Here is a 22,285-nt window from a genome sequence, read left to right on the forward strand (position 1 = left end):
GCCTGGCATCAAGGGGTGGGTCAGGGTAGACTATCACTGTCTTCACATGTCACTATGCAAATTAAATCAAATCACACACATGAAAACAAGCTGTAAATCATAAGTTGTCGTAGTACAAGGAGCCCAGGCTTTGAAACAGATAAGCCTAATTCTCAACCCAGCTCTGTCACTTAAAAACCAGTTTAAAAGAGCTCCATTTCCTTAGTCTTAAAACGGAAATACTTAATTCAGCTTTGAATGGTTGGCATCAGAATTAGTAACACATATGAATGCTCTGGTAGAGTGCCTTCGATAAGGAAGGAGGGTCACACATTCTTAGAGGAAAATGTTTTCCTATAAACTAGACTTTGGAGGAATGGGGGCAGAAAATTAGAAGCCACATAATCTTTAATGCAAAAAATTTGCAATGTTTCTATTCTTTTATTAAGCCTGAGATTTACACATCTCTGTCGTTGTACACTTAGTTCTAGATAATAAAATCCCTTCTAAACTTACTTATTACTCTTAGAAGATAAGGGGTTATCAATCTGAGTGTGGTGTGGAGACAAGAAGCTGAGTGGTAGTCATTTGGATGACTGGAACCAACTGGAACACCCAGAAGACCATAGAGCGTGTTACCTGTTGGGATATTAGCTCTCAAGTCTGGTTTAAACCTAGTTTATAAAACCTGGTACCATCCTATCCTGCCTCTGGGAACTCTAGAACTATCCTTGTCTGGTCATTATTTCATATGATGTTTCCTTTAAGATGTCTGCAATTCAAAAAGTTTAATGTTATCTCTTTGGGAATGTAATCTAATCTCGCAATGACGCTTGTGAACTGGTTGTCATAAACAATAACTGCTCTTATATATAAAAGGGCCTGAACCCCCTCGCTAGCTGCAGGCTCTTCAAAATTCAGTCTGAACTGCTCCCCTTGGGCGTGAGTGGATGGTAAATAACTTGGTGAACCCGATGATTACAACAGATTCCTTATCGAAAAGCACTGTCACTAAGATCTGGCTTCATCACAGGAGCCACATCCTGTATCAGGCCTTGATGGTCACAGATCCCTTTCTAGCGAAGAGGCTGAGTTAGCATCCTTTCATCTGCAACACGACATCGTGTTCTCATCGACAACAGCTCCGTTTGAGGCGACCAGAACTGTGACACATTTGATAGGTCACACTTGTACGTCCAGATGATACAGGGACACAAGACGCACCATCAGGACTAACTGCTCACAGACAGGATTGAGAGTGTGTGAAATATACTGGTGCACTTTAAGTTATTTCATTCCTCAGTGAAATTGCTCAGTGAAGGGTGCTGATCCACATTTAACAGGCTCAACAGTTATTTATTGGGACATGGAAAATAAGGGCCATGTTGGAAGTACTTCCCAATGTGTTAATTTTCAAATGAATGTTTTCCCTGATTACATTGGTAAACATTTCTGTTATACCCCTGATTTACTCAATCCAGTGCCATCCCGATATGCTCGCATCAGGCAGCCCTGCCATTTAGTCTGGTTTTCTAAATAGATTGTTGAGATTTAGAATGTCCCCATAAACATTTTGCTCCCTTTTGAAATTTGACATTTTTGGTAAAATTTCTTACTTCCCTGAAGTTTCCCTTTTTTTAAATAGAGGAAGTGAAAATTAAAATAATTTTAAAAAGCAATTAATTTTGCTGTCATACTTATTTTTCCTTCTAGTAAAATAAAATCCTGACAAATTACTCAGAAGTCAGCATTGCCTAGAATAGCACATTTTAGAACAAGAATGCTGATCATTATGCATTTCCCAAACCCGTGGTAGTTCTGGAATCTTTAGAAAACTCTTTTCTCTAGTGGATTCTCTACAATCTTGGTCTAACCCAACTGTTTGGATCAAAAATTCCTCACCCGTGTTTGTCCTTCTCTACATCGGTGTCTTTGTGCCTCATCTTCTCTGGATAGAAAAGCGTCTCTTCCCCACCAATTGCTGAAAGTTGAAATCTTTCTCTCCTTTAAGGCCATAATCAAACACTATACTTTTCACTAAGTTTTAAAAATATCTTCAGCTAGAAGCAATATCTTTTTTCTCTCTCTAAATTTCTGTATTTATGTTTATCCTGGGGTGAAATTTTCAACATACCCTGACAGCAGCAATGATGAATGTGAAGAAGACTGAGCTGCTCCATTCACAAATATTCATTGTGTGTCTAACGAGGTAAGACCAGGATCCCGGTACGAATTCTCCCACCATTCAGCTGTGTGGGTGAGTCATTTTACAAGTTCACTTCAAGTATAGTTACTTACAGATAATTCTTACCTGTCTTCATTAGTTATAATATCCTTAAAGACAGGGCCTTGGGACTCCCCATGGCCGACTGGTTAAGTTTGCGTGCTCTGCTTAGGCGGCCTGGGGTTTGCCAGTGTGCATCCTGGGCAAGGACCTATGCACCATTCATCAAGCCACGCTGTGGTGGCATTCCACATACAACTAGAATGACTTACAACTAGGACATACAACTATATACAGGCACTTTGAGGAGAAAAAGAAAAAAGAGGAAGATTGGCAACAGATGTTAGCTTAGGGTCCATCTTCCTTAGCACAGAAAAAAAAAAAAAAGACAAGGTTTTTGTTCAGTACATTTTTGGTGGCCTCTAAGAGGCGTGAACCCTACTTGCACAGAATAAGGACACGATGATCATTTTTTCAATCAGTCAATCAATTTTTCTCTATGTTCATACAAGGATGTTGACTCTGGTATCCCCTGGGTGTATAGAAGTGAGGATGTATAGAAACTACCTGCTATCTCGCCCTGAGCACTTTTCTAGGATTCACAGCTGTCTATTCCTTGCTTTTTCTATACCTTTTCCATTGAGGAGAATTATAGTATTAGAGAGATGGTTCCCATGTCACCCTTCTCTAGCCACACATGTGAGCGTCACAGTAACTTGTGGGAAGACACAGCAGAGTGACTCTTCTTGCCAGTTGGATGCGTTAAACATGCTGAGTGTCCATCACAGCCTGTTCTCCACGTGGGCAAGAACAACGGCAAGCGGATCTCATCTTTATTATACTCAAAACACCAGTCACAACAGGTTTTGGAGAATCTTTTTCTTCTGACAAGTAAGAAAACATCACTGAGAGGATAGGAGAGAAACAAGACTTCCACCCATTGCTGGAGCGTGAGAGAGCACTATGTTGATGTCTATCCAAATCTGAAACCTGCACATCCGTTGGCAAAGCAATTTCACTTCTGAAAACCCATCCTAAAGAAATTCCGGCATAAGAAAGCCAAGACACAGGTACCATGATGTTTGTAGCAGTGTTGCTGGAAATAGCAAAGAACTGAAACAACCTAGACGAATGAGTTATAAATAAATTATGGTACCCCCAAGACACGGGAATAGAATATATGCTTTAAATAAGATAGATCTATATGTACTTATGCAGAAAATTCTTAATAGATTACATAAAAAAGAAATCACATTTAATACATATAATATGATCTCACTGTTGTAAAACAAACAGAAAAGCCAACTATGAACGTAGAGTTTTATATATGTGTATTTATGTTTGTTCGTTTGCATTGAAATATTTGCATATGGATGCATAATTTTTTCCACAAAAAATTTGGAAACATATACGTCAAACCTATGAGTGGTTACCTCTGGGCTGTGGGAAATGGGTACTGAAGTATAGTCTTTATCTCTGTTTCCTTATTTCTAAAAAAGGCCACCTCATAGGGTTGTTGTGAATATTTAATGAATTTACACGTAAAACGGTTTTATAAAAGTGCTGGCTTGTAATGAACACTAAATAAATTTCAATAACCCCCCCCTTTTTTTTTTTAACACACATGTGCTTCTTTCCAATTAAAAAGTAAACAAGATAAAGTCAGATAAAACTAGGGCAGTGGATCAGTACCAGGGTGTGTTTCGTTCTCTCCAGGTTATGGGACAGCCTCGAATCTCTTTCATCAAACAGCCCAGGGGTGGGAGCAACACTTGGAAAGCAGGTTATGGGATCAGCTGTGCCCCCTGGCGGCTGGTTGACGGAGAGCAAAGGAAAGAACACACTGTACCCCACTCCCGGAGAACTGTTGTGGGGTGGCATCCTAAATTCTTTCACATCCATTGCCTTAACATCCTTAACCCTTGGACACTAACTTTGCTCATGTCATGTGTCATCAGCAGCCCAACAGCAGTCCCCTTGTTTCTGCCCTCTCTGCTGGAGGTGCCTCCTCCAGCCACGCCCATGTACGAACATGGTCCCATCCTTCAGGGGTCACCTTGGGCGTCACCTCCTGGATAAAACCGTCTCTCACTTTCCCGGGTGAATCACATGTCCTGATGCACAAATAAAGTTAGCTACCTTTTTAGATCACATGTTACATGTACGTGCGGATATAATTATATGCTGTATATGGATACATGTTTTCAACCAGCCAGTTTCAGGGGCGTGCAGTCTGTATGCAGTAGTCCCCCCGATCTGCAGAGGATACGTTCCAAGACTCCCAGGGACAGTACCAAATCCCATATATACTACGTTTTTTCCTATGCGTATGTACTTATGATAAAGTCTAATTTATAAATGAGGCACAGTAAGAGACTAACAACAAAATAACTACCGATAGAGTTGGCCTTGAGGCCATTCCTAAATGCAGTAAGGGTGACTTGAACACAAGCACTGTGACACTGCAACAGTCGATCTGATAACCGAGACGGCTACCAAGTGACTAACCAACAGTAGCATTTACGGGACAAAGCATATGCTGGACAAAGGGATGAGTCATGACCTGGGCAGGTCGGAGCAGGAGGGAGCAGGACGGCGCAAGATTTCATCATGCTACTCAGAACAACGTGCACTTTAAAACTTACGAATTGTTTATTTCTGGAATTTTCTGTTTAATATTTTCGGACTGCTGTTGATCACCAGTAACAAACTGTGGAAAGAAAAACTGTGAATAAGGGGGGACTACCTCAGTTGCACTGGGCCCCATGCTTGGTTTAAGTCTCTGCTGTTGCTGTCTTGAAATTACTACATTTTTTAACAGGGACCCTGTATTTTCATTCGCACTGGGCCTCGCAAAATACGTGGCTGGCCCTGTTTTCAAATTAAACTCACGATTCTATATTGCATATTATTATTATTGTTCTAGATGAGGAAACCAAGGCTTTGGGTGACTAAGGAATTTTTCTCAAGGTCCCACAACTGGGGTATTGTAGACGCAGGCCTCAGCCTGCTTGCTGGTTTTAAGAATTTCCCACCTGCTTCAGGGTCACCTGGATACCTTCTTAAAAGTGCAGATTCATAGACCACATTCCAGGACCTGCCAGAACATAATTTTTAGAGGTGTGGTCTTGGAATTTGCACCATGAGTAACTCTCCACTGGCTTAGAGAACAAAGCCTGCATTAAGTTCATGTCTACTGTTAGAATCTAACACAGGCCTTCACGCATGGAGTCTCGAGTAATAAATGTATGCTAATTAAGTGAATGTTATTCAGTTACAGCTAGACCACACATTGCTTCTGCAGAATAGCACCTGTGTTTTTCAATTCACAAAGTGCTTGAGAGTTTTCAATTCGGACGGCCTGGTTAGCAACTGCAGTTGAGACATTTTGCCCTGTACTTGCCCCTCATTGACAATTCATGTGGAATCTCTGGATATAAAACCTTTCCTAGGGGCCAGCCTGGTGTCTCAGCAGTTAAGTGGGCGTGTTCCGCTTCAGCAGCCCAGGGTTCGCCGGTTTGCATCCCACGTGTGGACATGGCACCACTTGGCAAGTCATGCTGTGGCAAGCATCCCACATATAAAGTAGAGGAAGATGGGTACAGATGTTAGCTCAGGGCCAGTCTTCCTCAGCAAAAAGAGGAGTATTAGCAGCAGGTGTTAGCTCAGGGCTAATCTTCTCCCCCACCCTCCAAAAAAAACCTTTCCTGTAAGACAATGCAATCTTTATGATTTCAGAAGAACTTTTCTGGCCAGAGATTCAGAATCACAAATGCCCAGTGGGGTCAAATAGTCACTCTCATAATATTACTGGGAATTTGATACTTAAAATCAGAATTTAACAAGTTAAGCACTGTGCAGACTTCGAGGTAAGGAAGACAAAACTCAACACATCTAAAATGTTCACAACCAGATGAAAGGCTATATAGTCACTCAAAGATGTTAGAGAATATTTTGACGTGGGAAAAATGCTGATAGTATATACAGAAAAATTAAGACTCGAAATTATATCTACAGAGTGATTTTTTGATTCTCTCTTTCCTTAACTTAGAATTTCCAGGAATCATTGCCTGTTTTCTCTATACTCATGATAAATCAAGAAACTAAATTCTGTCAATTCTACCTCCCAAAAGTGTCTAACCACTGTACCCTCCTTTCTATCTCTACTGTGGAAATATCCAGTCTAAACTTTTAAATTGGCTTCCTCTATGGTTTCTCTGCTTCAAGCCCCATCCCTTCAATGCATCTTTCACAATACCAACAGAATCATCTTCCTAAACACACATCAGATCAGTCCCCTCACCTTGCAGGGAAGTAAGAACTGAAGAGTAAAAACAAACAAGCAAAAAGAAAAAGTGGCCCCTTGCGAATGCTATTTGGAGTGACCTGGTGTCACATCTGTGCTTCTCTACTTACTAGCTACAAGGACTTGGGCGCTTTATTTTTAAATCTGCCCCAGGAAATAAGCACAATAATAGCAATTACCAATTATTGAACAAACACTATATGCACAGTAACCCAAAGAAAAGGCGCTCTCTTGTTGGTTAGATGAGAAATTAATGCTACGTTAAATTGCCTTCGGCCACACAGGCAGAGGTGATGTAAGTGTTCAACCAGGTATTACACGTCCACATGGCTTTCCAGTAGGAGGCCAGGCCCCCGCTTTCAAGGTGGTGACCGTTAAGCGAGGGGTGCAGTCTGCAGCACGTGAGGAGCTGCAAACGGTTGCACCCTTCCTGCAAAGCCACCCTTGACTGACTCTTACTTATAGACACTTAGAATCTGGCCAGGCTCTTTCCCCTCGTACCCCAGCCCATGTGCTGGCTCTTGTCTAGACTCCAGCCGTATCTGAGATGACCTGTCATCTCCAAATACAAGATCCCTTCACGCCTCATTAATGCAGAAGTTACTCTTTCAACCTAAGGCCCATTTTAAATATTAGTTCAAGTTCTACTTTCTCTGAAAAATCTTTTAAAATCGGTACTCCAGGCTCCTCCAATGGAATGTTCAAGCCTCTGTTATAGCTGTTGCTCAATTCTATCTTCTTTTTTTTTTTACCATTTGTGGATATATCGGCTTGCTCCATTGCATGGTAAGTTCTCAGTGACCCAGAATTATGTTATTGTTTTTTGACTAACAAGTGATGGAGCAATTAGCTTGTCCGGTTTGCCGAGGACTTCCCTGGTTTCAGCTCTGAAAGACCTGCATCCTCAGTGCAAACCCAGGTGAGCAGCGCCCTAGTGGACCGCACGGTGAGAAGCTCGTAGAAGGTTTATAACACATCACTGGGGAGTCAGAAACTTCCATTAGGCTTTATGAATCTTTAAAGATTTCTTCTGTGTGTGGTCCTTACTCTACGATTCTCGGTTCATATTACTGTGTAAGTACTGAAGACTATTTCCTTGGTCATCCTACGTTCAGAAAATTTGTAGCCCCTGAGACGGGATATTTTGAGTATCAAAAGATTACTTTTAGAAGATAGCTAATCTCAAAAGAGACAAGAAGTCGAAATGCCGCTGGAAAGTGTTGAGTAGGAGAGAAGAAAAATAAAACAACCCAGGCGTATATTAAACAGTCCCTTCATTAAAATGCTATCCGACTCGTTCCTTTGTTTCACACCACTGTGTATAATTATAGTCACAAAACCTCCAGATCTGCCTTCCATTAAGCATCTAAGAATATTCATTGCAGACTCCCAAAACAAGTTTTACATATACAATAATTATATCACAAATGTGCAATGCTTAGATTGTATTTATTATACCAACTTAAACTTAGACCACCTCTCTTAGGGTTGACTTAATCATTTCCATAACGATGCCCTGGGCATTTCCTAATAGGACAGGAAGGAATCCCCTTTGATGGAAGTTTGTGGGTGCTAGTTAGACACTTGACTGTGCAAAATGTCCTAGAAGAGAAATGAGAAAAATGGTGTCAGAACGGTGGGACACCTCTCCTGCAAATGTACACATTTTGTTATGGTAACACGTCTCCAGGCTCTGCGGAGAGCAGCTGGATGCTGGCGGGCTGGCAAGTCACACATGACACAGTGGGACAAAGGATGGACTGAGATTCAGAAGACCAAGGTTTGGGCGCAGTTGAGCTCTCTGGTCCCTGAGAGCGAGGTAACGCGGTCTGTGCAGATAACCATGGAGAGAAGCTCAGGAGAATAACTGTGAAAGTGACTTCCAGGTCATAAAGTCGAGGCATGATGATAAGACATTTTCATCAGAGGTGCGCATCAGAACATCCTTGGCGGCTTCCAAAAGAGAGATGGGCCCCACTCCAAGGCCAACTAGATAAGAATCTCCCGGGGTAGCGAGCAGGTATACACTTATTTTTTAAAGGCCCACAGATGTTTCTGATTTACTTGCCTTTCATTAAACTACCCAGGCAGTGCAAAATCATTAGCTTTCTAGACTAATGGGCTTGGAATCAAATCCCTTCCAGATCTCTTAATAATATTGTGACTTCGGAAAATTCATTAATTCATTGGTCCTCAGGATCTCTAATTTAAAAAATGGAGACACAAACACCTTGTTTGCAGAGTTCTTGTGTGGAGATGTACGTAAAACATCTAGGTCAGAGTAAATATCTTCAGGAGTCTGATGAGTAAACTAAATACCTTAAGACTGTAAGACAACAGGGAGTGTTGGAGACTATGGCTAATTGGAGAATACAAAGTCTTGACTAAATATATTTTAAAAAATTATTTTAAACACTAACCTGGTCACACGAAATGTTTCTTCAGGCATGACATCTGGTTTCTCTCCCTAACATATTGGCCAATAAATAACTAATATTCAAGTGCTATATGAAATATAAAATCCTGAGTTCTCTGGAAGTATTCTTCTAGCTCTGTGTAAGGTGCTACTAAATATAGGATTCTATTTTGATTCAACAAATATTCTGCACCCTTTATGTACTACTGAATGCAGATAGAAATACTAAAAGAACTAATTCAAAGAGTTTACAGCTGAGAGAGAGAGCAGATGAATTAAAAGATGCCCATTAGTAACGCTCGGAACAACACTAATGCCGCCAACATGACCTTTCCACTTCCAATTTTGCATTAACGTTCTACCCAGGGATTTAGGGAGACCTGTATTCCTATATACAATTTTTAAACATTGCTAATGACTAGTAGTATTTGGAATTTTAAGTAAATTTTTTAGAAAGAGTATATTTTAACCGGATCAACATGGTGGCTTGTTGTGAAATAAGGATGCTTGCTTAATTCATGCCAAGGCTCCTTCCAGGTTTAAGATTCTATAATTAGGAAACAACACAACGTGAATAATCACATAAGAGGAACCTTTGACCAAAGGACTCAGAGTCATTCTTAGCGCTAGAGCATTTCCCAATATATTTGGGGCAAATTTCCATCATGTGAGAAGTGTTTGTCAGCTCAAGAAGTACACAACTTGGCAGCTTTCTGACTCAGTTAAAATTGGACTGTCCAGGGCTGGTCTTGTGGTGTAGTAGTTAAGTTCGCATACTCTGCTTTGGCAGCCTAGGTTCAAGGGTTCGGACCCTGGGTGTGGACCTACACTACTTGTCAGCCATGCTGTGGTGGCATCCCACATACAAAATAGAGGAAGATTGGCACAGATGTTAGCTCAGGGCTAATCTTCCTCAAGCAAAAAGAGGAAGATTGGCAATAGATGTTACCTCAGAGGGAATCTTCCTCACTAAAAAAAAAAAAAAGAAATTGGACTGTCCTCTGTCATCATCATGGGTCAGACTTTCTGAACTCATTTAAAATCCGAACAAAATAATTTTACAAAGCCTGTTGCTAACATTTATTTCAAATCATGATTCCTCCACTTGTTAGGTCCGTGGCCTGGACAAGTTACTGCACCTAAGGTTTAGTTTTCTCAGCCTTTTACCCAAACTGAGTAAGACTCATCAGGAGGGTCAACCCAACCGAGGCAATGCTTGTAAAGCACTTGGCAGAGCCCTGACTTATAGTAATATTCCAGAAATACTGTCTAGTACTTTGATTGTCATTTCAACTTCTAGACAACTAGGACCATCTTGTCCTTCATCTCAGGAATCTTCCCTGTCTGCATAGTCACCCACGCCACTTCCACAGAAGACATCGCTGCTCGCAAAGCCTCTCCCCAGGCAGCCATCGAGGGTCAGGCATCAACTCGGATCTGACTCAGCTCAAAGCCTGAGCACTTTCTGCTTCACCCCAACCATTTCGGGGAGGGAAGAGTCCTGTGAACAGACCTGCCCTTCTCTTTCGTCTCTTTTACATTTGCGGTTTCTGTTTAAGATTTTTATTTTTAAGCAAGAGTCTTACAGATACCAACAACACACACACACTTGAAAAATGCTCTCCGATGTGACAAAGCCCAACTTCCTTAGCCCGCCATTGAACACTATCCGTGATCTGGCTGGAACACACTTCTCCAGTCTCCCTGTCCCATTTCTCCCCTTGCCTTTTTGCACTCCAGCCCAAATGAACTTATTATTCACCACGCACATGGCGTCTTCCCTTCTACATGCTTCAACTCCAGATGCCACCTCTGGCGTCTCCAAGCCCTACCCTATCTCCAGGCTCGGCAATAATGCCAGCCCTTCTGGGAAGGCTTTCCAGCATCCTTCTCCAAGAAAGCGCGTGGGCTTCCGACTGAGTCAGACCCAAGTTCATATCTAATCTTCATCCTTGACTAGTTGTATTTTCGTGGATTCTTAAAAAAAGTCGGCATCTATGTCTTGCTGTAAATAAAATCCTACCCCACAGGGCTGAGAGGAGAACTGGCTGTACAAACAAGGAGCAGAGGCACTAACCTCAGCCATCACTTCCTGCCTCACCTGTGGACACTTCTCTTATTTGCTTCTTTACAGAAACGGTATAGGAACGACTGCATTGCTATTAGGAAAAACAACCAGAGCTGGATCCCTAGTCCCATTCCTTACACCAAAATAAATTCTAGACGAACCAAGGTTTTACATGTAAAAAATGAAACATCAACAACAACAAATGAATTGAAGAAAAGACAGATGAATTTATTTATGAATTTGGAGTGGAGAAGCCTTTTCCAAGCAGAGTACAATAATCAGAAGTCAACACAGATCAGTGGAACAGAACTGAGACCCTAGACGTAAACCCACACATTTATGGACAGCTAATATTCGACAAGAGAGCCAAGAGCATACGATGGAGAAAGGAGAGTCTCTTCAATAAATGGTATTGGGAAAACCGGACAGGCACATGCAAAAGAATGAAAGTAGACCATTCCCTTACACCATGCACAAAAATTAACTCGAAACGGATTAAAGACTTGAATGTAAACCCTGAAACCATGAAACTTCTAGAAGAAAACATAGGTGGTACGCTCTTTGACATCGGTCTGAGCAGCATATATTCAAGTACCATGTCTGACCGGGCAAGAGAAACAAAAGAAAAAATAAACAAATGGGACTACAGCAAACTGAAAAGCTTCTGCACAGCAAAGGAAACCATCAACAAAATGAGAAGACAACCTAACAATTCGGAGAAGATATTTGCAAACCATATATCAGATAAGGGGTTAATATCCAAAAATATACAAAGAACTCATACAGCTCAACAACAAAAAACCAACAACTCAATTAGAAAATGGGCAAAATATTTGAACAGAGATTTCTCCAAAGAAGATATACGGATGGCCAACAGGCATAGGAAAAGATGCTCAACATTGTTAACTATCAGGGAAATGCAAATCAAAACTACAATGAGGTATCACCTCACTCCGGTCAGAATGGCTATAATTAACAAGACAGGAAACAAGTGTTGGAGAGGATGTGGAGAGAAGGGAACCCTTGTTCACCGCTGGTAGGAGTGCAAACTGATGCAGCCACTATGGAAAGCAGTATGGAGTATCCTCAGAAAATTAAGAATAGATCTACCATATGATCCAGTTCTTCCACTGCTGGGTATTTACTCAAAGAACTTGAAAATACAAAGGCATAAAGATACATGCACCCCTATGTTCATCACAGCATTATTCACAATAGCCAAGACATGGAAGCAACCTAGGTGCCCATCAAGGGACGAATGGATAAAGAAGATGTGGTATTTATACACAATGGAATACTACTCAGCCATAAGAAATGACGAGATCCGGCCATTTGTGACAACATGGATGGTCCTTGAGGGTATTATGCTGAGTGAAATAAGCCAGAGGGAGAAAGTCAAATACTGTGTGATCTCACTCATATGTAGAAGATGAAAACAACGACAAACAAACACATAGAGACAGAGACTGGACTGGTGGTTACCACAGGGGCAGAGGGGGCGGAGGAGGACAAAATGTGTGATTCGGCGCATGTGAGGGGATGGAGTATAATTAGTTTTTGGATGGTGAACATGATGTAATCTACACAGAATTCAAAATATATTACGTGTACATCTGAAAGCTATATAATGTTATAATCCAATGTTACTGCAATAAAAAAAAAGAAAAAGAAAAGAAAAAACAAAAAAAGAAGTCAACAAGTGAAAAGACTGATGATTTTAGCTAATTAAACATTTTCAATGTTTCTACAGCAAAAAAACCTATAAAAATGAAATTATATCAAACTGAGAAAATAATTTTGCAACATATATTATGAAAGGCTAACATTCTTAATTTACAAAGAGCACTTACCTATCAACAGAAAATGCAGAATTTTGCAATAAAAAAATAGACAGAGTATTTGGTCTCAGGTAGCAAATATACACGACTGAAAAATGTGAAATGACGTTCAATTTTGCTAACAAAAAACATAAATTAAAGCAAAGAGATACAACTTTTAACCTAATGGATGGATAAAAATTATAAAGATAATATCCAACGTCAGTAACAGTGTAAGGACACAGGTCTTCTCATGTGCTGTTTTAGGGGTGCAAATTGGTGCTACTTTTTTTGAGTACAACTTCGCAAAATTTACCAAATTTATGAAAAAGGAGATTTCTTGGATTCACTACTTACACTGCTAGAAATTTAGCTTAGAAATAAATTCCAGACCTACACAGTAATAGTTGCAAAACTTTTTGGAATGGAAAAAAAATTAGTGATTTGTTAATAGATGCCCAGTAAATTGAGTCATGATACATACCAAACACGGAATTCCATGCAGTTATTAAAAAAGAATGATGCTGACAAGAATATTTCTAAGAAATATTAAGTGAGAAAAAAGTGCAGAAGGACTATGATTCCATTTGTAATAAATTTAAAATATGGGGGTGGGGTGAATTGAGTGTGTATCAATACACATACACAAATGTAAATATTTTTCTAGAAAAATACATAAGAAACTGAAAAGTGGTTACTTTTTTTGGTGAGGAAGATTGGCCCTGAGCTAACATCTGTGCCAGTCTTCCTCTATTTTATATATGGGACGCCTGCCACAGCATGGCTTGATGAGCGATGTGTAGGTCTGCACCCAGGATCCAAACCCATAAACCCTGGACCGTGGAAGTGAAAGGCGCAAACTGAACTGTAGGCCATGGGGCTGGTTACTTTCGGGGAGAGAAAGCGAGCGGGGATGAAGGGGACATGTGGAATAGAGAAACATTATTTTATGCCTTCCCAAACCAGTCTGGGGCCTGAATCCGTGATTCCTAACTTTGTATATTACACCTAAATTGTATACACATAATAAACAGCTCATCTACTGCAGACGTTAGTTCCCATTTGTCAGCTGGGACGACTGGAGAGGTACAAAGTTTTGAACACTGGGCATAATTTGTTAACTAAATTAATAGAAGTGCAGTTTACTGTGGTGTGGAAGTTCAAACACTCGGGGGTGAGGGGCCTTCACGTTGAAAGACTGGAGCCACTGGCGATGGAGAATGAAGCACAGAGAACTCCGACGGGGGCTACTTATCCTTCTGCCAGGGGAATCAGGAAAGGGCGGATGTGGCTTTCAGAGCAATTTGTGATATTTCAGCTGCACCCTGACCAGCGATCCAAAACTGGCACGTAACCTTTACCTTCAGTTCCAACAGCCGGAACGCTTGGAGCGTCAGCACCACTTATTTTTGAAAACGAAAACTGAAAACACCGTTTGATACAGAGGCCACCACCGCCTCCATACTCGTGTTTATAAATGAACGAAACCTAGTTTCTAACAGTGAAAATGTGGCTCCAGGAGCCAAGATTGAGTGCATTCAAACCCACGAACGATAGAAAGGTCTTAAGCCTCACCCACCCATACCAGCTGGATACCCCGCCTATGATGTCAGGGTCACGGCATGGTCACACTGGGGTGAACAGGGCCCCCTTTGGTCACTTACGTCATGTAGGTGAAAAACGTGCTCAGGGGCTCCAAGGAATGATTCCGGAAATACTCAAATTCGCTGCATAACTTTTTTCTCATCTCGGTGTCAATTTTGGAAACAGTAAGTGGATTCGTTTGATTAGCCAAGAAGTTGCCGTAATCAGTGGTCTGGAGATGAATTTTTAGATCTGAAATTAAATGAAACCCCAAGTCAGGTTAAACTTTGAACACGCGTGGATAGCCTTTACAGCATTAATTGAATTTATGGTAACTTTATAATAAATGCATATTTAATAATCATTACCTTGTTAGACCTTAACATAAGGTCTATATACGATTTAGACTTGAGTATTAATATCTAAAGCAATAAAAATCCAATGCTAATACTGACAGTCTAGCACAATGTAAAAGCTTTCAATTACCCGAGAAAATCTAGAATGATTTAGCACAGCTGAAGAAAGGAACATTGACCACCACCCAGTCCAGAGATGACGAACGGTATCACCCAAGCTAGTTTTAGTCGTCTGGAAACAGCTGCTTGGAAAACTGTTAAGAATACTCAGGCTCCACCCCGGTTTGATGGAAAAGAGAAATTTATTAGTAATATTTACCATGAGTACAGGAGGCGGAGGGGGCAGCCATCAATCTTTTATAACAGATGAAGAAGCTGAGTCTCAGTGGGGCTAAGTGGTGGCATTATATAATAGTAGATCTTGAACTAGGAGATGAGTCTCCTTGCTCTTAAAATCCAGCATCGTTTCCATCTGACCCCGTCAGCCATCCTTTAAAGGGCAATGCTTTGGTTGCCAGACAACTGAATTGAATTCCAGCTTCATTTGTTGTCACTTCCTCCTGAACAAACCACGTGCTTTCCAGCATCCAGATTTTTTTTTTTTTTTTTAAAGATTTTTTATTTTATTCCTTTTTCTCCCCAAAGCGCCCCGGTACATAGTTGTATATTCTTCGTTGTGGGTCCTTCTGGTTGTGGCATGTGGGATGCTGCCTCAGCGTGGCTCGATGAGCAGTGCCATATCCGTGCCCAGGATTCGAACCAGCGAAACACTGGGCTGCCTGCAGCGGAGCGCGCGAACTTAACCACTCAGCCACGGGGCCAGCCCCACCAGCATCCAGACTTTTATTAAGGTTGACCCCACTCTGCTCTCTAGAATCTCCCCACTCTACCCCTTTTCAGATTTGCTCATTGCAAAGTATCCTTCAAGGTCTGGGTTATAACATTAAAATAATGGTTCCTAGTGACTGAGAGGTTATTATGTACCAGGCATTGTACTGAGGGTGTATTATCTCATTTAATACTCATGGCAATCCTATGAGACGCGTATAATTTTTATCACTTTAGCAGATCAGAACACACAAGCTCAGAGAAGTTAATACCTTGCTCAAGATCACATTGATAAACTGGGATTCCAAGCCAGGTTCATCTGACTCCAAAGCCATCTAAAAATCTGTATTTTATTGCCAATCAATTAAATTAGATTATCAGTTGTGACGTGAAACCTTAGTTCTGTCAGGCAGAATGATTCAATCTGGGACGGTCCCATGGCCGAGTGGTTGAGTTTGTGTGCTCCACTTTGGCGGCCTGGCGTTCACTGGTTTGGATCCTGGGCACGGCCTACGCACTGCTTGTCAAGCCATGCCATGGCGGCATCCCACACAGAAGAACTAGAATGACTTATGACTAGGATATACAATTACGTACTGGGGTTCTGGGAGGAAAAGAAAAAAAAAAGGAGGAGGATTTGCAACACATGTCAGCTCAGGGCCAATCTTCCTCACCAAAAAAAAAAAAAAAAAAAGCATGCCTAAATACTTAGGGGAAAAAAGAAAAGAATTAGTCAATCTCACTCATCCAAATTTCAAAGTACTTTGTAGTACTTCTAGCACAACACCTATCAGAGCATGTTAGATGGTCTTAATTATGTTAACTCCAAAAAAGCAGTATACTATCTTGGTGTATCTTTTTTCCACGGCTCTTTGCTCAGTATTCAACATTTAAGGGTTAACGAATATCTGAGCATCAGAAATGTCTTTGGCATCATCTAGCACACAACTGGAGCCAACATAGCATCCTTGAGCTTGCTGGACATTTCATTCAAACACTTATTAAGCATCTATTATGTGATGTTAACTACAGGAAACCCAAAGATAGACCAGACATATTCCTCGTTCTCAAGGAAACTCACAATCCAGTGGAGAAGGAGGCGCCACAAACAGATGATTCAAACAAGTGGCTAAGTCCAGTGATAAAGAGAAGGATCTTGATTTATGGGAACATAGAAAATGAGAGCAAGATCTATAGAGATGGGAGCAAAAAAGTCTAGGAAGGGTTCCTGAAGTAGGTGAAACCAGGGCTGAGCGCCTTCAGGCGCTGTGTGGGAGTGGGAGGGAGGCATTCCCTGAACTGATACAGGGATGGTATGTGCAAGAAGCTCAAAGCAGTCCTAAGTGGAAGAGAAGGAGAGGAAAGAAATGAAGACAGAAACAAGCAGAGGCGGTCGTAAGGAGGACGCAGTGTGACATGTCTTATCCTGAGCATAAAGGGGAGCCACTGTGGGCCATGAACTGACGGCCCTGGATCCTGAGGGCAGGTGGGTTTGCAGTTAGGGACAATGTGCATCCGAGGGTCCTTGAGCATCCGAGATTCAGCAGGCAGGCATTCTTCCCGAGCGTCTGGAGTAGATTATGCATCAGAAATGCTCTTTATCTGACTGCAGAATTAATTTGTTCAATTACCTATTTAATTAACTTAATTTTTAAAAATTATACTTTTTTTTTTTGCCAGATCTTGTTTGGCTTTTGTTTTGGCAGTTCAGATTTTTATGCAATGTGACAGTTTGCATCCTCAGCACTGAGGAATACTTGCCAACAGAAGGGACACAAATGGTATTTCTTTAAAAACCATGATATTTTGCTCATGTGACATATGTTTCTTTTAAATGAAATAACTTCCAAACCTTTCAGCTGCCAGGGAGATCCTGAAATTAAATGTCTCACGCGTTTCAGACCCTGTGGGAATCTCGTAATCCGGCAGTCGGTGGAGAGGCAAATGGGACAGAACCAGCCGAGTCCTTTTATCTAGCACCAAGACCACCCAAGGGACACTCGCATCCAGATTCTAAGAAAATCTTAGGGTCTGAAACGTTTGCTCTGAGATAATGATGGATTACCATCAATGCTGATGGCTTCATAGTGTTCAAAATCAGATCACAGAATTTTTTCCCTGCATTTCCCCACGCACCTGCCTACATAGCACTTTGTGGCCAAATATTAAATTTGGAATAAACAGGCTTCTTAACTACAGGAACTCAAAGCCTTTAACCATTAATTTGAGTGACTTCTTTGAAAAGAGCCTGGTCCAGAGCCTCTCAAGCCACTAGAAAAGATGGAACACTCGGGAAAATTACACGACTCCCTTACCCAGAGAGGCACGTGGCGAGCGGTGTTTTTCCTTGTTAATTCAAATGAGGAAATGAAATCTGTTCCAAACCACGAGATCGCTACCAGCGACATCAGTTGTATAGGTCCCAAACAGCAATGGAATAAACATGTAGACTAGGCTGTCATCACCAATGTCAGGGTACATCACACAGAGCAGCACATATGGACTGAGCGCCCACATGTGTGCACAGCGCCATCGTGGAAACCTGTCTTCTGTGGGTGCAGTCCCTGGGGTCAGGGAATTATCCCAGGTCACCTGGCTTGTGAGCCGGGACAACGATCTGGGACATCATGGTTGCCTTTTCTCTATTAATTTGTTGGGCGAATCAGTATTGGAGCATGACGAATTTTTTTCTGTGCAGCTTCCTGCTCGGGGCTCTCTTCCAGACCCTTCACGTCTAGGCAGGTGAGGCGCAGGAAGCCGCTTTGGAGGTCCCTGTAAAGGCTGCTCTCCTGGAGCAAGCCCCCGCCTTCCCCCACACTCTGCTGGCAGGTCGTCTGACCTTTCCGAACTCACTTTCCTCGTCTGCAAGAGGCATGTAGAATCTATGCTTCCGGGTTGTTGTGGGGATGAAACAAGCTATGGAGGCAAGTAGAATCTATGCTTCCGGGTTGTTGTGGGGATGAAACAAGCTATGGAGGCAAAGAGCCCGCAGATAGAAGCCACGACATAATATTCTGTTCTCTTCTCATTTGTCCCCACCTCCTTCCAAAATAATTTGATTCAGTTGGCTGAAGATGTTGGTTTTTATTTTCTAAACCAGCATTTTCTCAACCAATATATTGGAATCTACCATCAGATATTACAATTACTCAAATTTTAATAAACATATCAACATCTATAAAACCAGCCATTTCTTCCTCCGTTTTTGCTAATTTACTGCCATTCTTACAGTGATGAAACTTCAAGTTCTCTTTGGTGTTGGATCACTCCAAATTCTACATTGTTCCTTAATGTCTTCTCTGATTTCCACTCCTTACACCCCTGGCTTATAAAGGGCTATCTGACACCTCGATTACGGTGGCAAACTCTTAATTGATTCTCAGGCTCGTTTCTCCTCACGCTTTCCCAGCCTCAAGTTTAATCTTTCCTAAGGTTTATTTTGATCCGTAAGGATCCTATAAACAGCTTACAACCACTGAGTTTTATGCAGATGAAAAACAACTTTCATATATTTGTAGTGTTTTACCACAGACAGAACAGTTTTAATATACAATCTCTTAGCCTTAATAATAATCTCCATTTGACGGCTGCAGAAACTGAGGTTCAGAGAGATAACCTTGTTTACGTTTTCCATGAAACCTGTTATGTTTCCATGAAGATTCAGACAGGTCTCTTGTCCTCACTCACCATCCATAACCAGACCTTCAGGGTCCTTCAGAATTGTCCTCAGCCTCATTCCAGCCTCATCTCCAGGTATTCTAGCATTGCAGGCAAACTGCTTTACTCCCTACCATACGCTTTTATTTTTTCCTACCAGTACTTCGCTAGTTTTCCCTGGGGGCCTAGAATGTTGGCCATTTCCACTCTCGTGCCCCCACCTCCCACCCCCATCTGATTGGCATTTTCCCAACATACCGTCCTCCAAGATTTGGTTCACTTTCTAACACATCTTCCATTTGTAGGTTTGAACTATTCTTGTTTTTTTGTTTTTACTTATTTATGATATCTTCTCAACTAGACAGCTGTTTAGAGAGTGAATGTCTTACTCTTTATCATATTCTCCACACCACCTAATACGATTTTTATCACAAAGATGAGCTTAGGATATTAGTAGATTTAATTTGTGATTAAAACCTGGTACCAATATCCCAGCCAGCGGTCACACAGCACTTTGTTATGTAATTTAGTGCATGTTGCTAGGATGGAAAGTCCTTATTTTGATTCTTATTCACCAGACTATTTCCAAAACAAACTGGTGTTCTCTGAGGATAGAACCAACAGCACAGAATCGTATTCCAAACACCATTAACCATGACCACAAATGGGAAGAATTGTTCCAGGAGTTCAAAAGTCTAGCAGAAGAGAGTAAACTAATTCTTGTATGTACACCGCAGTTCAGGGGGTGCTTATGGTTTCCCAGGAATTCTTATGATTTACGGTTTCAAAAACATCTTTAGAAATTTCTGATGTTCTTGGTACCTGGGAGGAAGGCCAGGGAGATATCATCTAAGCATCGGATAAGAAACTGCCACGCTAAAAGTTAAGCTGCTGGCGTAACATCCCAGAGCCAGAAAGGAGAAGTCCCAGGACTTGAACCCAAACATGGAAGCATTTCTAATGTGTATTTTCAGATTCTTACTATGTGCAAAACACAGCCTTAGGCTAGGGGAGCTGAGAGAGGGAAAAGTATAGACTGTAGTTTCTGCCCTTTTATTTTGCTGAGGAAGATTAGCCCTGAGCTAACATCTGTGTTAATCTTCCTCTACTTTTGTATTTGGGCTGCCACCACAGCATAGCTGACAGTGGCATAGGTCCACACCCAGGATCCGAACCCTGGGACCTTGGGCTGCTTGTTAAAGTGGAGAGCACCAAACTTAACTACTATACCATGGAGCTGGCCCCGGTTTCTGCCCTTTTTGAAAAAATGGCATTTCCTTATTTTTTTAAATTTCAGCTTTGTTGGGGTATAATTGATAAGTAAAATTGTAAGTTATTTAAAGAGTCCATTGTGGTGATTTGATGTAGGTATAGCTGTGAAAGGACTTCCCCCGTCTAGTTAATTAAGACATCCATCACCTCACATATTTATAGTTTCCGCCCTTAAGAACCTCACAGTCTACGAGGAGATAGATTCAGTTATTCCTTCCAGTTAAGTCCTTAACTGGGATCGTTCAGGGGGGTAGAGAGAGAAGTGAGATGAACGTCCTTCCCCAGGGGGACACACCTACGCAAATGTCACAGATGCTACACAGGAGTAGGTCCATTAGAGGCACAGTGGAGTACAAAGTGAAGGCTTGCCAATTCTACCCCAGGAGAGACACAGCGGAAGGGGCCGATGGTGGAGTGACTCTGGAGGGGAGACTTTAAAGCAGGACGGGCTTTCTCCGGGCACAGGGGACGGAGAATGGGACTTGTGGCTGAAGGAATAGCTTTGGAAAAGGCAGAAGGCTCTGAAGAAACACTTATAAGGTAGAGATCAGCCAACTGCCTGAGCCTTTCAAACTAAGAGGGAAGTTGATTCTGCCTGATAAAAGCCATTGAAGTGGTGCCTATGTGGATCAAGGCTGCCCCAGGTAGAGAAGCCCAAGGTGTCCTGGCCTACATGCTGATCTATATGACCCAATACATATCTAAAGTTATACCACACAATAACTGGACCCCACTTACACTGATACCATTTAATGACTTTTTACATCATCTTTCCTTTGTCTAGTAAAAATAAGTCATGTACTCATGCCTCATAAATTTAGCCCTAACCCTCAATACATTGCAGCTCTTACTGCCCTTGGGTCCTGTCCCCATGCCTGCAGCTCTTCACTGACCGTGGGTCCTGTCCCCATGCTATTCTGTACTATTCTCTGAATAAAAAAGCACTACTGCCAGACGTTGAGAGTCCAAGAAATCTTTCTTTCGACTCCTCGACTCACCAAGCCCGAATCAGTACAACCTCCTAATCTCAAGTTCGTGTGCCTGAGGCACAGCAAGCCGATCACTGAGACATCGGTGCTGGAGGTGGAGAAGGGTTTATGTGAATTGGTCGAAATGAGTAGTTGGGAGCATAGGTTCTCTCAAAGCCACCTTAACAAGAGAAGAAAGTAAGTGGTTTTATAGAGCTAAGGGGGTGGCAGGAGGAGTTATGGAGAAACAAGGGGGAATGGTGTTTCTTTCGCTCCAGAGGAGCCCCTGGGCAATCTGACCCCTGGTCATCTACAGCAGCTGGGGCTGCTTGCCCGGTGGTCCTTGAAGGCCTTCTCTTTCTTCTGTAAAACAGGCTCATAAATCCTCGTGACCTTTGAGTTACCCCTCAGGTTAAACAGAAAAACAGCACATTGACAGGACTAACTTCTTTTCATAACAAGGTCGAAATGTAATCTTACTGAATATTTACAACAACCCTCAGGGACCCGGCTTCAGAAGTATTTCTGAACAGAAAAGTGACAGTGTGGGATATGCATTTTTAACAAAAAGGCATAGAAAATAAGTGCTATAATTAGAGGTAGAAATAATGTCTAAAGGAGCACAGAGAAAGCTCTTTGAAGCAAGGCTCTTCCTGCTCTGTGTATTTAATTTAAAAATAGGTATTATGCATAAATACAGGTAAACAGTGAAAAGTCCCCTATATCTGCCATCCCTAGCCCCAGGTGACTACTGGTTTTAGTTTCTTTTGGAAGTGTTCACAGTTTCTTTGTATCCAGACAATCATACAG

At 41.7% G+C, this 22,285-nt stretch overlaps 1 protein-coding gene across 3 annotated transcripts in view; it reads right to left on the minus strand.

The window, feature by feature from the left end:
- ATP6V0D2 (ATPase H+ transporting V0 subunit d2) overlaps positions 1 to 22,285 on the minus strand; it is a 53,413-nt gene that overhangs the window by 20,811 nt on the left and 10,317 nt on the right. For 2 of the 3 annotated variants that reach the window (XM_070221380.1, XM_001488417.5), the window contains one exon: positions 14,475 to 14,646. In XM_070221380.1, coding sequence (XP_070077481.1) covers positions 14,475 to 14,646 — 172 coding nt within the window. Of the gene's footprint in view, positions 1 to 14,474; positions 14,647 to 15,069; positions 15,311 to 22,285 lie in introns of those variants that run through there. The other variant, XM_070221381.1, reaches the window with a different exon arrangement.

Source organism: Equus caballus, chromosome 9, assembly GCF_041296265.1.
Source record: "Equus caballus isolate H_3958 breed thoroughbred chromosome 9, TB-T2T, whole genome shotgun sequence".
In the NCBI taxonomy this organism is placed as follows: Eukaryota; Metazoa; Chordata; class Mammalia; order Perissodactyla; family Equidae; genus Equus; species Equus caballus.